Source organism: Phycodurus eques, chromosome 12 (assembly GCF_024500275.1).
Source record: "Phycodurus eques isolate BA_2022a chromosome 12, UOR_Pequ_1.1, whole genome shotgun sequence".
NCBI lineage: Eukaryota > Metazoa > Chordata > Actinopteri > Syngnathiformes > Syngnathidae > Phycodurus > Phycodurus eques.
The window spans coordinates 17721737-17737303 of NC_084536.1; the positions used below are offsets into that span (position 1 = coordinate 17721737).

The 15567-nt window shown below is 40.5% G+C and overlaps 1 protein-coding gene across 1 annotated transcript; it reads right to left on the reverse strand.

Moving 5' to 3' along the window:
* Positions 1-464: 464 nt before the first annotated feature.
* chmp2ba (charged multivesicular body protein 2Ba) lies at positions 465-12250 on the reverse strand. Its single transcript, XM_061692508.1, has 6 exons — positions 12020-12250; positions 8843-8934; positions 5644-5838; positions 3578-3680; positions 3028-3134; positions 465-1669 (listed from the first exon to the last, which is right to left on the reverse strand). The coding sequence occupies exons 1-6, from the start codon at positions 12051-12053 to the stop codon at positions 1553-1555; spliced, it is 648 nt and encodes a 215-aa protein (XP_061548492.1). The 5' UTR covers positions 12054-12250; the 3' UTR covers positions 465-1552.
* Between the last annotated feature and the right edge of the window lie 3317 nt (positions 12251-15567).

Here is a 15567-nt window from a genome sequence, read left to right on the forward strand (position 1 = left end):
TGACAACTACGCCACCTGCTGTTACATTTCCCCCCTGCATGAGAAGCAATTTTAAACACATTGACGACTATGTAAAAGTTGAGCTGGCTTAACTTGGTTAGAATCCTACTCTATACTATTGTCCTTTGTTATGACTGCAGATATGGATACAGTTTATATAAAGAATAAACATGCTGTTACCACAAGCTCCTGAAAGGTTGTTTTAAAAATAAGACCTCTCACAAAATGTCACAAGGGTTTTGTTTATAGTTACATTTCATGTGTAAATGAAAAGGACATTTTCCACCAGTCTCTCATTTAGTTTAACTTGTTGCATATGGTGGTGTTGCTGAAATGTTGGGATTTGATGTAAAATTTAAATTCCACTTGGTGTGTTGTGATGTGCATTCAGATCCTTTGTTTTAGCATAGTTTATGTAATTCCAACTTAACTGTCCATTCTTTAAAAAGGAAATATGCACACTATTAAAATGGTGTACCAGAAGAAAGTTTATTACTTATAAAATCCAATTTACATAGTCCCGTAATTAAGGAAACAAGTGCACACACAAATTAAAACAGAATTCTCACGCAATCAAATTTTCAAAGATGTTTTTGCTCAATGGATCTTCTTAAAATGTTTACAAATGTAGGACTGAATGAAAAAACTAATTGTATGCTGTGCATGTGTGATACATGCACACAAAACAAAAAAAGTCTGGCAAAATGGGGATAAAGTAAGAGCAAAAAGTCCAAAGACAACGATGGAAAGGTCACTCATGGTGGCCCGGACACCAAAGCGCAGAATCAGCTTCATCTCTTGAGGAAGAACACCTCTTGTGTCACAGTGACAATCGTTTTGCTGAGTTTTTGTGTACGTTTGCAGCAAGAGGCAGCTTGTCAAAAAAAAAGGAGAAAAAAAAAAAAAAAAAACATCCATAACTGCACAGCAGCTGAAAGAGAAGGACGGCAGGACAGGCGCCATCTGCCAATCACTGAAGAACTCCCGTGATTTCTACAATAAGATAAAGACCAACTAAGAAACCCCCAGAATCCCTCAGGTAATTACTAAGTATGGAACACTCTATGGCTAACAGTGATATTCCTTGGTTAGTATCAGCAGTCAGCAGTGTAAATGGGTTGTCTCAGAAAACCTTTACAAAGTTTTATCTCTGATTACTTTGTGAAGCTGAGGTTTCAATTTGTGATGCTTCACTCATTGCTTATGTCCATGTTGCCCTCCAAATAAAGGAATAAAACTTGTTAGAAGTGAACAAGAATGTATTAAATGATCGTGTATAGCGTCAAGTTTCAGCAAAGGCAGATGATGAATTGCATATGCACTGTATGTAGCCCTTTTGAAGAGAATGAGCTGCATCGTAAACACGAGTGCAGGTGGCTTCCAGCTTTTTTGAGTCAAGTGTGGATCATTCATCCACCAGTAATAGGTCTGTCAATGGATTGACTGGGTCAGTGTGTGTTTGTGCGAGTGTGTGCGTGTAACAATTTAACCAGTGACCAAGTCAGTGTGCCAGTCGCCGTACGAAAGAGAACGGACGATGCATCCAAAGATGTTAGTCCACGCCCAGGGCGCGGAGCTGTCTCTCGATCTCTTCGTCGGACAAAGTGGCCTTTTTGGACTTGGCGCCGGCTCCGGGGACACTCTTTCCTGCAGCTGGAGCACGGACCATCTGCACAGACACACACACACACACACACACACACACAGGCAGAAATAATGAAAACATGCTGACTGGCAACTCTTCTTGTCCAGCGGGTACAATATATGACAGCATCGAGGTCATGATTACTTATCTAATTGCAAATTTAGAAGCAGCTTAAAGATTTCGGTTCCTGCTCTACAGCTGTGCGCTTGCTTATTGGACAATGTCGGTGAGGGAAATGCTATAACTTAGACACCCACTCATGGCAGATTGCCAGCCTGGTACTTTAACTCCGAGCAGAGAAACTGAGAGATCAGCTCTAACTTGTGGCGGCTGCAATGCCATTAGCAGAGCTCACAGCTCACTTCATAGGGCTTAATCAGATACATGCGTAACACATAGGGGTGCAAAATTCCGGAGATTTTCACAGTTGGAAACATTCAATGGGATTGAATAAACCAAGAATTTACAAACAGCGCATTGGCGGTGTGTTACCGTAATGCATAGTAGGAAAAATCGTTGTGGCGGCTGGCTTGACTTTCTTTTTGACTGGAGGATGGCCTGACTGCAGTTCTTTTTCACACGGTGTAGGTAATGGCATTTTGGAGAAATAACTGCACGGGGGGGGAAATCACATATTTCTTGTCCAGTACTTTGACTTTTTTTTTGCCATTTTTTCAGATGGGTGAACAGATTAGTTGTTACCCTGCGGGGCACACAACTCTTGATGCACTCTTGAAGAACAACGTGTAGACGTCTTGTTTAACGTCACTTGCCGTGAATCGAAACGTGTAGAAAATAGATGTTGATCCCTTTTTGAGGCACTAACTCTTCACCGTGATGATCATCATCTCCACTTTTTGCTATACTTTCATCTCTCGGCATGACTTGATTGCTTGACTGAGTACTGAGGCTCCTGCAGCAGGCTGCGCTCGGCACCGCTCGCTTGGTATTTGGGCAGCTCAATGAAGCCTTAATCATGCGTTCGCCCCCTGGTGGTTGGCTGACTACTGGTTGAGAAAGCACTTCATTTAAAAACATAAAATCGCAGATGATCAGGCTAATTTAATCGTGGCAGCCAAAATCGTGATCATGATTAAAATTCTATTAATTGTGCAGCCCTAGTTCCGAATTAATCCCCATAAAGGTTTTCATTATACTTTTTCAATTTAATAAACATTTTACATTTAATAAACATTTGAAAATTCCCCATCTTAAATTGAAATTTACAGGAATTTTCCACCCCCTTGCCAGCCTAATGAAACATAAATAATTTCCTAAATGTACCTTAAATTATTTTGTCCCTTTTGCAATAGTAAAATGTCATGTAGTGATCAAATGTGTTGGACAGGCACTAAGATGCTTTCTCATTTGGACCTCCTTACCTTTCCTGAGATCTCGATACCAATTTCATCCAGAACTTGGTTGACAATGTCATCAGATTCCTCATCATCTCCAGATTCATCCAAAAAGTCATCCATGGTATCGTTTACTAAATTAAAAAAAAGGGGAAAAAACAACAACTCCTTTAAGTAGGTCTGAAACAAGGATTTTTGCTCACACTTTGTTCTTTTCTATAGTTTCTTGCTAATGCAAGGCAGCACTGTGGCCGACTGCTTAACAAGTCTGGGATTTTAATCTCAGCTCCAGTCTTCCTATGTGGAATATGCATGCTCTCCTTGGCTTGCGTGTGCTTTCTGAGGGGGTACTCTAGTTACCTACCATGTTCCAAATCATGTCAAGTCAACTAGGATTGTCTCCAGCTCACAATGAGGTCAAGCGCTATAGGAAATGCATTTGATTCAAAGAATACATTGAATGCCCCCAAAATGTAGATATCGACATTCATTCACATTCTCTCAATCTCTCTCTCTTTGCACATGCATAGGTGTTTGTGTGTGCGTGTTTGTGTTTGTGTTTGTGTGAGTTCCTTACTCATGTCCTCTGTCATGCCCATCTTCATGTTTTCCTTCTGGAAATCTTGCATGGTCTTCATAGTCTTCTGAGGATCCATTTTTTTGTTTATCGCTTGCATTGTCTGCAGATATATTTACGAACACAGTTTAAGTTGAAGGCTCTCAGTGCCGCTGTGATGATGATGATGATGAAAAGAGTGCAAAGGAACAAGACACCAGCAGCACAGACAGGTTAAGCTGAATCCTCTTATAAGACGAGATATCATGTCTGCAGTGATAGTTCTTCCAATGTATTTTACATGCCATTATGAGCATACATTGAAAACTAAACAAAATCTAAAGGACAGTTTCTGTGAGTGTCACATTAGTTTGGCTGAAATGGATTGGGGATGTTTAGAACTAATATCCATCCATCCATCAATTTTCTGTACCACTTTATCCTCACAAGGGTCGTGCTGGAGCCTATCCCATCTATCTTCGGGCGAGAGGCGGGGTATACCCTGAACTGGTCTCCAGCCAATCGCAGGTCACATAAAACAAAAAATAACCATTCGTGTACACATTCACACCTACGGGCAATTTAGAGTCTTCAATCAACCTACCATGCATGTTTTTGGGATGTGGGAGGAAACCGGAGTGCCCGAGAAAACCCACGCAGGTACGGGGAGAACATGCAAAAACCACACAGGCGAGGCCGGAATTTGAACTAACTAATATGTTGTATATATGTAACTAATATGTTGAGGCGACTTTTGGCTTGTCTCATCAGGGGGCCCACAGCAAGTCACTCAGAGTCGCAATACATGTTTGGCGTGCGCTTCCTGAAGCAATCTTTGCATTTTTTATTTTTTTTTTTTTAAATCCAGGTAAATATATATATATATATATATATATATATATTTTTTTTTATTTATTTATTTATTAATTATCCCAAAACAAGAATACAGTATGTGGAAAATTACTAAAAAAAAAGAAAACAAAACTGGATGGTCTACTTTCATGCAAGCACTAACTGATGCACCACACGTTCAAGATAATACTATTCTCATTGTGTGCTGTCAGAAAAACAAGTGCCAGTAAATGGGGACCAACTAATCACGTCAACTAAATGACGCAGACACTCAACATCCTCATGCAGAAACCGCCTAATGATTATACCACATTAATTAGGGGATTAATTATAGCTGACCTGTGTGTTTGCTGAGGTTTGACTCTGAAATGAGCATGTGGCTTCTGGGCTTTTTGTTCCTCTTACACAACATTAGCAAAACGGAGATTCAGCTTCACAAAGGGACAAAAAAAAAATAAAAAAATATCACATTCATACTTTAATAACACACTAAAATATGTATACCAATACTGAAACTAGTTCACAATTGTAACTGTGACACACCTAACTTGTTTTTTTCTTTCATCATTACTGGGACTTAGGGCTTTTTGACTGATGGTACTAGATCTACTGGTAATCTATTTTTTTCTTCTGTTCAAAGACAAAAGTGCAATTTCATGTTAAACAACTGTTCAGCACATTCCTCTGACTAGTCTCAGTATACACAATCTTTTAAGATCCAATACAAGAGGCAGAAGTAAAACAGCTTTTCACCGACACGAAATTTACAGGGATGTACGACTGCACTAAATAGTGATTTTAATATGCACTACATATTAAAATGACTATTTGAGAAAATTTAAAAACAGGAGGCTGAAATGTTCTGCCTCTAGCTCTAAAACGGTGAACTGAGTTGTGGTCCACTACCATTTAATTGTACACACAATGCACTTTATCATTAAATATTTAATATCAAACAGGGTTCCTGTATCTTTACTTTTTTGTATTTTAGTAAAATATGATTTAACAAAAGAAAACATTAAATAACAATGAAATACTTCACAGAAATAGTGTTTGTTTGAGCCACTGTGCGCACGGCATACACATGCGTGTAATGGCTACAGTGGTACAACCTCCGCCTCAATTTGGGCCAGAAACAACCTTGTATGATTGTTACCTTATACAACTACATCAATGTTTCTAAGAACTGATTTGAATTACCTCATTTTAATAAGGTGTCATATCAAGGACAATACCTTTGCTGTGGTAGACATGGCCCCAGCCATCTTCATTTGGGAGTTCATGAGTTTGGTCTGAATAGATATGGCGGTGGCTTTGGAGCTGACTGCGTATGTGTGGTTCTTCTGCTTCCTCAGCTGGACCAACTGCTTGGCTAGGATCTTACAGGCCTGCCGGTTACCACTCTTCGCCATTTTCTTGATCTCTGCTTCCTGGAGAGGAGAATCAACATTAGAGGACACCGTCCAAAAGACTTTATTAAAGTGAATGAAAAATGTTGCCCATCATCTGTAGTTATAATGATCAATTCTTAGTCCAAGTAACAAATCCAATAACTTGTCGGAAGTCTGAAGTCTGTTACAATAGAAATGCATATAACACAAATACTTCCCATGGGCTCACCACTTGTGGGAGGGGTCATAGGCGTCGGGTGCAGTGTGATCAGGACGGTGGCCGAAGGCGGGGACTAGATATAGTCGGGCTCACCTCAATGCATGGCTTGGGCTCTGGAACCAGTCCTCTTGAGAGGGGTTGGACTCTCTTCCACTCTGGAGTTGCAAACGGTGAGAGACGCCGAGCAGGTGTGGGTATACTTATTGCCCCCCGGCTCGGCGCCTGTACATTGGGGTTCGCCCCGGTGGAAGAGAGGGTAGCCTCCCTCCGCCTTCGGGTGGGGGGGACGGGTCCTTACTGTTGTTTGTGCCTATGCACCACACAGCATTTCAGAGTGACCACCCTTTTTGGAGTCCTTGGAGGGGGTGCTGGAGAGCGTTGCCGCTGGGGACTCCATCGTTCTGCTGGGGGACTTCAATGCTCGCATGGGCAATGACAGTGAGACCTGGAAGGGCGTGATTGGGAGGAATGGATCAGAACCCGAGTGGTGTTCTGTTATTGGACTTCTGTCCTCACCATTGTCCATAACGAACACCATGTTCAAGCATAAGGATGTCTACACATCCACTTGATCGATCTATGTTCCTACCCTTACCTATGGTCACGAGCTGTGGGTCGTGACTGAAAGAACAAGATACAAGCAACCAAAATGAGTTTCCTCCGCAGGGTGTCCGGCTCTCCCTTAGAGATTGGGTGAGAAGCTCGGTCATCCGGGAGGGGCTCAGAGTAGAGCCGCTGCTCCTCCACACTGAGAGGAGCCAGATGAGGTGGCTCGGGCATCTGTTTAGGATGCCTCCTGGATGCCTCCATGGTGAGGTGTTCCGGGCACGTCCCACCGGGAGGAGACCCCGGGGACGACCCAGGACACGCTGGAGAGACTACGTCTCTCGGCTTGCCTGGGAACGCCTCGGCAGCCCCTTGGAAGAGCTGGAGGGAGTGGCTGGGGAGCGGGAAGTCTGGGCTTCCCTGCTAAAGCTGCTGCCCCTGCGACCCGACCTCAGATGTGGAAGAAGATGGATGGATGGCTAACACAAATAAAACCATGTATTGATAAACCAACAAACATACCCACAAAGGTCCCAAGAGAATCACAGCGTGTACAAATATAGATATTCGAAACACAGCCAATATTGTTGAGGCCACATTCAGTGAGATGCAAATGCAAGCTTTTAGCTTTTGTAAACATCAGAATGTACACTAATGCCCACAGCCATCAGCGGTGTGGACACATCCGTGTGTTTGTCTGTGTTCACTTCCCAAGAGACAATAGTGGAGCTCCAGGTTACAGGAAGCTAGCCAGGCCTTTGAGCAGCCTTGTTTATTTCATGTGTGTGCGCTGTAAGCATCCTTGATCGGAAATAATTAATTATTCATATTTGAATCTAGGCTCGCATAGACACCAGAGTATGTGATGCATGAGTATCAGACCTTCTGCGCCAGCCCGCAACGAGTAAATTTGGACAGAAACCTATGTATGAAACAGAGGCAGACGGTGATTATTATAATGTCCACTTCACTTATCTCATTCAAATACAGGAGTGAGCACAAGACAACTGTCTGTGCCTGAGGTGGAAATGTGAAGTGGAGGGTGACGTGAATCCAACAACTGTGAACCTTAAAGGCAGACAGATGCCTGAACAACAGATGGACACCGTGTTGCTGTAGCGATCATTTCACTGAAGCGAATACATGGCAATATAGGATAAAAACTTTTCAGATAAACTGCATACTATTCAAAAAATGTGGAAGGTTTAAAAACAAATGACCATAGATGCTTGATTGGGGGTGGGGGGGCTAGTAAGTTAAAATAGACATTCTAGTTATGCTCTTTGTTCTTTGTTAACGAGCACTCAACTACTGTATGTGTACTGGTGCATCTCAGTGAATTTGATTATATTATATTGTCATATACAAGATCATTTACTTCAGTAGTATATTTCAAAAAGTGAAGCTCATATCATATAGATAGGAATAAAATAGGAAATTACTTTTGGGAAGGGCAATTCCTACATTAAAAATCATTTGATGTCATTAATTTTTTTTTAAGAAGGTGAAAATCTGGGGTATTCTTAGCTAGAAGCATCAAAATCATGAAATATTTCACGTATAAAATTCACTTTTTGAATGTAATGAAATAAATTACATTTTTCACAACATTCTAATTCAGTGAGTTGCACAAATATGTAGCCCCGTGGAAAACAAAAATTAAAAAAATCATCGTCATGTACTTCCATCCTGGGGGAAAATTGGTTTTGTAATTTGTGCATTTTTTTGCTGGAGAAAGTGCAAGTGTGTGCAAGTACTCAGGGCTAAACTGCAAATATAGGTCATTTCCACCTCTTAGCTCCACATTTCTTCTATTCAGAACATACGACTGAGGTTCAAAAACAACCAATTAGAAAATGTGAAATTAAAACCTTGTCCCCCGGGGAAGTAATTATGTCCTGTATGATATTTACTTAATACAATAGAGGCGAGAGGACACGTCTTGTTTCTTTCATCTGGCAGCGAGAGGAAATGTGTGCTTTTGTGCAAACGGCCTTATTGTGGATGTGTGTTGAGCGTGTATGTGGACGTGAGATAAAGAGGAATGGTTGCATGGTTTGCCTGCAGCAAAGCCAACGCAGCAGATCCATCATATCTATTAATTGAGACCCATTAGTCCGACAGACACAATGCCTGCACTAGCAAGTGGAAACCGAGTCTGTCTCTGAATGTCTGCAAATCAAGGTTGTCATGGTTGGGGATTGATGCAATATGTAGCAATAAATATGTACAAAATGGTCTATTTATTTCTCATTTGTGTGTATGTTAGGGTCTCACAATTTGCTTCTCTTGCTTCTCCAGGGACACTCTGTCTCTTGTGATCTGTCTCTGGGTGCCACGTAACTCCATTGACTGTTCCTTGATAACGTCTTGGGAAAGAGAGAAAGTTTTAAATTTTCAAACACAGTGGCCCTTCACCACCCTCAACATTAGGTAAACCTGTACAATATTATTCACAGCAAACACAAAAAAATTACTTGACAGACAGAAATGTGATTAATTAATTCTTTGATTAAAAGACAATAAATAAATAAAAATAAATTACAATCAAGAAGACAACATCATTTTGGCCCTCAAGTATCGGTACTGGTTCTAAACACAAAATGTTAACACCTATGCCAAACAAAACTGTGACCTTGTGGTGGATAGTCTAATTATTTCTTCCCTGCTTGTAGCTAAACAGGATAGCAACATATCAGTGTATTTTTACACCACTCCAAACTAGAAGAACACATTATTAACATAATACCTTTCTTTGTTTAGTTGCTATTGTGGCATGAACTGGTAGGGAGATGCCAAGAACAATTACTGTAATTTCTCATGTATAATACACACTTTTTATTCCTAAAAAAAAAATGATCAAAACTTGATAGAAGGAAAATGGGGAAAAAATATCCCACTGTGTAGATGCATAGCGCTACTTAGGGGTTGTGAAAAGGCGTAGTTTTATTTCAATATATCCATCCATCCATTCATTTTCTAAGCCGCAGCTCTTCTCATCTTTAGCTTTGGTTTCATCGGACCATAAGACATTTTCCTACACGTGTTTGTAAGATTTTGTTATGCTCCACATGCTGGAATAGGACTATTTTTTTTCTGAGTATAGCCACATCACAGTTTGAAGAAAGTATGCACACTTGTGCAACCGCATTATTTCAATTGTTTGTTTTTACTTGCCCTCTCAAAGATGTTTTTTTTAACTGAGTTGCACAGGTAATGGGCCACATTAATGGAAAAAGTTTGAGAATCATTTATATTTGTCTCACTTATATATATATATATATATATATCACAAAAACCTAACATTCGAAAAGGGGTGTGTAGACTTTTTGAATTCACTGTAGGTAGCCCACAACGAAATCGACTTAGTTTCATAATTTAGTTCTGTAACTTGATGAGAGGGTGGGTAGGTAGGCAAAAGTTGGAACTAAAGAGGAAACTTATCCCTCTTAGTTTGTCGTAACCCTACAAATGACAAAAAAATACTTTCTGTACAATGCTGTGGTGACTATTCTTGCTTTTGACATCTAATCTCCAATGAATAAAGTTTGCAGCCAACAGAACAGCAAGGATTATGTAGGATCGTTCCTATTAATTTTAAAAGTCTATCTAGCAATTCATCAAAGCCATCTATCGGCATTACTAAAAATCTAAAACATGACACAGTTGCTTTAATAGTGAGCAGTGTCTCCGGCAGCACATTCCCACAACACAGCAGCTCTGCGCGGACAGCCCGCATCGCTACTGAGTCATCTTAATACTTCCCACAACATCGCTAAGTGGCATCATGTGAGATAATGCATGACCATAAATCCACACAAGGTTTGTGTGGCAGAATAAAAAAGCCAGTGGCTTGACCTAACACACACTCAAAACCTCAGTAGTTTAGACCGTACCTTTGTTAAAATGATCTTTTGATATATTTACTTATAAAATAGAAGAAAAAAAACAAAGAAACTAAATTAATGTAATACAACACAAATATAAACAATTAAAAATATTTAAAAAATCAGTGAAGAATCCAGGCCAAAAATAAAAAGAACAAAAATAAAACAAAATCATTGTTTGTCCCTTTTGCTGGCTAAGGGCCTCCTTGAATCTGAGGTAAAAGGATCAAATGTAGGATCATCAAGAGAGGAAAGACTTCAACCAGCTTCCATGTACAAAAAAAAATCCCCCCAAAAAATCCATATATTCTCTGGAATAAAAACAAGTAACAGTAATTGGAACCAAGTGTACAATTCAATTCACTCAACGTTGGAATCCATTTAAAAAGGAGGGGGCATAACGCTTTGAAAGAAAGAGAGAGTTCAAGAAGCAACAAGAAATCGCTTCGGCGGAGCAGAAAGTTCCCATGAAGTCAGTGGATCCACGTCACGTCGTGTTAGACCACTTACGAGAGCGAAACGTGAATACGTACACGGTGACGCAGCAACAACATCTTCAAGTGGGAGGGATATCGTCCTACAAATACAAGTGATCAACCCCCCCAACCCCTATTTTCCAATCACCTAATAACCAGAAACAATTTACAACCCAAGGCTAAAAATGATGCAATGATACAAGACATAGTGAGGACATTTGGTGAATTTTTCCTAAGAAGCTGAGAACAATCTGATGTTGGCTTGGTAAGACTGCGGTGATGGTAAGAACCAAATGTGGACCAACGCTACGAGTCAAACAAGGATGCCCATTTTGGGAGGAGTAGGTAGGTCCAGGAAAAATACTTCCATTAAGATGCACTGATTGTTTATTTTGTGCTTTTACTAACAAAAAGGTTTGCGGGGAAATTGACATTAAGATTATATGCCATTTGTTCTGTGATCTTCTAATTGTACTCTATATAATCACACTTAATTATGGATTGAATTATTAATTCCTTTTTATTGGGGTCGGCTTGTGCCCTTGTCATGCTTGATTATCTAGCCGGAGGATAATACTTTGAGATTGAGAGACCACTCAGATTTTTGACAACGCTGTATATAAAAAAATCAACACATTCAAAACTATTTTAGTACTGTATCGACTAAAAGATAGATAACAAACTACAACTACTGTTTAATGCAATTTAAAATGCAACATTAAGGTGAATATTGTAATATAACCAACACGGGCTAAATTCAAAAAGGGAAAACGACTGTCGTGAGAAGACCGGTTTTTCCATCATTTAGAGTCGAAACTACATTTTTGCCATTTTGACATGTTTGAATACATCCTAGCCGATAGAGTGAAGTAACTAGATGACATCCGTAGTCATTTTCAAGGCAGATAACAAGTACAACATTCCATTTTAAATATAAATATACATTTAATAGAAACTACTGACGCAGTATCTGTCCAATGACTCATGGAACATCTAAAACAGGTCAAACGAGTTCGAGTTTGAGGTATGACTACTTACCATCTCCAGCTAATAACACAACTTAGCTAGCTTCTCACACAAAACAAACTTACCGTCGACAGTCTTCTTCTTGAACAGGGAAGCCATCGTTTTGCTTTGAAAACGGCTCTTGTATAAAATACGAAGGTTACGGAAAAATACACTGAAACGACTCCTGTCGTAAATAAGCTCAGTGTTTGACGGACCGAGAGGCCGGTGTGTTAGTTTAGCAGTCTCGGTCGTGTCTTCCTGGTTGACTTTGTGCTGTCGGGGAGTTCAGTTCCTCCCTCAGCTGACTGGCTCCACCGCTCTCGATGACGTAATGGGACGCAACCGATGCTGCCTTTACTTGTTCCTCGTGAAACGCACGTCGAATTGATTAAAAATAGAAGATAAACCGTTTTTTTTTTGTTTGTTTTTCTTTTTAAACCAAAAAATGGCTCTCTTTGGACACATTTACAACACAGTGGCTGCAGAGGAGCGATGTCGTTACAAGCAAGTCTGCGTGAAAGTTATTGCTACACTTGCTGTTTCCTCCGTTTAGATTAGGTCTTGAAGGCAGCACCAAAATTACAGACGTCATAATAGATTTCGTTTCTTCTCGATCGAAAGGATCAGAATGTTTTGACTGTGATGAACAATATATGCTTCATCACTTTAAAACAAATATTTTAAAGTACACACAATTGATTAAACAAAGCTTCACACATTAATGAGATCAAATACATGACATTATCATAAAATCTGCCTTTACAAAGATAATAATGATCAGTTTAGATGTCACACTGTTGTAGGTGTACGGCACTAATACTTTTATTATTAATGGCTGTTGTAGCTGTCACTCAGTTCAATGAACAGTTTTCAGACGGCTGGTTTATTTGCAGATTGGTATCATCAGACAGGGGTGGCGGAACCAGGGGGTCACTGGGGGCACGTGCATCCCCACTTTTTACCCTAGGTGCAGTATTTATGCGATGTGGCGCTTTGCTCCATGAATCATGTGTTACCTCACAAATAATATGTCCCAGCCGCACACTATACGACAAAGTGTCCGGGCCACAATACCCCTTTTCAGGAATGGAAAATTTCGATCAACAATGTACATGCACAACCAGCTGTACTTTACAGTGGCATTGGAACTGCACTCCATTGTGCTTATCGCTATTTCAAATAGTTTGCCTCTCTCGTGTTGCAAAAAAAAAAAAAAACAACAACAACTAAATATTAGAAACACCTCTCAGTAGAGTGTATGTTAAATCCTATTGTATAGGATTGTGTAAGACTGGGCAGGCTTTTTTGTCTTTTAGTGTACATCTTTCTTTTATGAGTATTTTTTTTTTACTTCCTTTAGGTGTTGCATGATGCATCAGTCAGACAAAATGATTGTGAGAAAACAACACAGTTTATTCCAATCCTTTGAAACAAACAGCAACAAAAACAACAATCCAAAACATCCATCCATCCATCCATTTTCTGAGCCGCTTCTCCTCACTAGGGTCGCGGGCGTGCTGGAACCTATCCCAGCTATCATCGGGCAGGAGGCGGGGTACACCCTGAACTGGTTGCCAGCCAATCGCAGGGCACATAGAAACAAACAACCATTCGCACTCACAGTCATGCCTACGGGCAATTTAGAGTCTCCAATTAATGCATGTTTTTGGGATGTGGGAGGAAACCGGAGTGCCCGGAGATAACCCACGCAGGCACGGGGAGAACATGCAAACTCCACACAGGCAGGGCCAGGGATTGAACCCGGGTCCTCAGAACTGTGAGGCAGACGCTCTAACCAGTCGTCCACCGTGCCGCCCAATCCAAAACAAACAACAACAAAAACATTCTCCAATTCCTCACAGTATACTATTATCTTCTCTTAATTTCCTTCCATATCTCATCACCCCAAGGGACTAGGGCTTCCCCTGCCTTTTATTGTGTATTCATATTGTCTTATTTCATATTGATGCTGAGGGCAACTTTATGTGGCGAGGTGGGACTCATGAACCATAGCCAACTCAATTTAGTGCATGCGAGCGTGTGTGTGCTGGGGTTGGTGATGGGTGGCAGAAATGGTGGGAGATGCCCAGTTAAAAGAGGTGGGGGGGGGATCACGGGTAGCCCACAGCTCTTCTATCTCCGAGGAGGTGTGTGTGCGTGTGTGCAGCGGCATGTCGTCCTGAGGCGTTGTTCTTGTTAAGGTTATTAGGGAAGATGTTTGCCACTAATCACTGGAGGACCACGGGGGCTCCCCCACTAAATGGGCTCATCATCATCGGGCCTCAGTGGTGATAAATTGGCTGCAAGCGTTTAGGGCTCCTCCAGGTATGCAAACCCTGCATTTGTCTACAAGGTGGCTGGTGAAAAGTACACAAGCGTCAAGTATGTATTTATATTATAATTTAAAATGTAATTTTTGGTTGAAACAAACACTTGCAGCAGCACAGTGGAGTAATGAGAGAGGTGCACTTAACTACACTGAAAACATGATTTTTTTTTTTGTATGTGTATCAACTTGTTAACGGTACATATCAACAACGTAAACACAAAACACGTGATGTGCATCACTAAGCAAAGTCCTTCCATATCCATCTCTATTATATGTCTGTTAGGAATCATCAACTGATGCGTAGGTCTTTTAAACTCTATGTTTGTTTTAGTAGAGTGGTTATTTTTTCAACAGTTTGAGCCTGGGACAAATGGACAAAGATGTTATATTATATGTAAAAATGAAAAGTAAAGGACTAAGGTTTTTGGAAATTAGATTAACTTGGAAGTCAAGCAGCATTACGGAACAAGCATGTTCAATTTTGGAGGTTCCATTGTATTTTAATGTCCTTGAAAATCAAAATTGGCCATCATCAGGCACTGTGAAGAAGTGCTATCCACTGAAAAACAAAGAGGCCGTTTAATCTGTTTTATCTTTTTTTATTATTATTATTAGGAAATAGATTCATTTCCAATTTGTCTCTGTTAATTCTTATCTGGCATCACTTTGGTCCTCCACATTCTACTGCTGTCTATCATTTAGCCTAGGGCAATATGCATTGTTCAAGCACTACACATTGAGTGTATGGGTGCACGCGCGCACACACTCACACACACACGCGCGCACACACACACTGGAAAGACTTTCATGTGTGAAATGAAAACTCTGAACAATCCACGGGTGTCGCGGCCATAAAGCACGCCAAGCTATTCAGCTTTGAGGTATTATTGAACAAATCACTCGAATCGTCTCACTTGATGCCTGTAAAGTTGCTGTGGGCTGATAACAACTGTGTGTGTTTTCTCCTCCTCTGTACAGATAAACCTCCTCGTGGACAACCAGTGATGAGAGCGATGGGTGCCGCTTTGTGGAACTGAAACTAAAGAGTCCAAACAAATCCTCCCAAATCTTTGTAGTGGTTTGACATTGTTTTTCTCAGATCGTGTCTGTGCCGTTTATACAGAACAAAAACTAGAAGTGAGACAGGAATATTACAGATTTAACTGGCTGTGTAAAATGCTGTTGTTATATGTGACTAGAATGGGTATGCACCAACCCACTGCAAAGTTTTATGAAATGGGTTATGTAATCTTGTTTACTAGAGGACATGTAAACAGTGATCAAAATAATATCACAGTCATG

Bases quoted from the DNA above. Each gene is read 5' to 3' on its own strand.
- chmp2ba (XM_061692508.1), bottom strand. From the start codon at position 12,053: ATGGCTTCCCTGTTCAAGAAGAAGACTGTCGACG. The intron at 5,839-8,842 runs GTGAGACCCTAA...TCTCCTCTCCAG, and splicing joins AGAAGCAAGAGAAGCAAATT to GAAGCAGAGATCAAGAAAAT. The intron at 3,135-3,577 runs GTAAGGAACTCA...TTTTTAATTTAG, and splicing joins GGGCATGACAGAGGACATGA to TAAACGATACCATGGATGAC.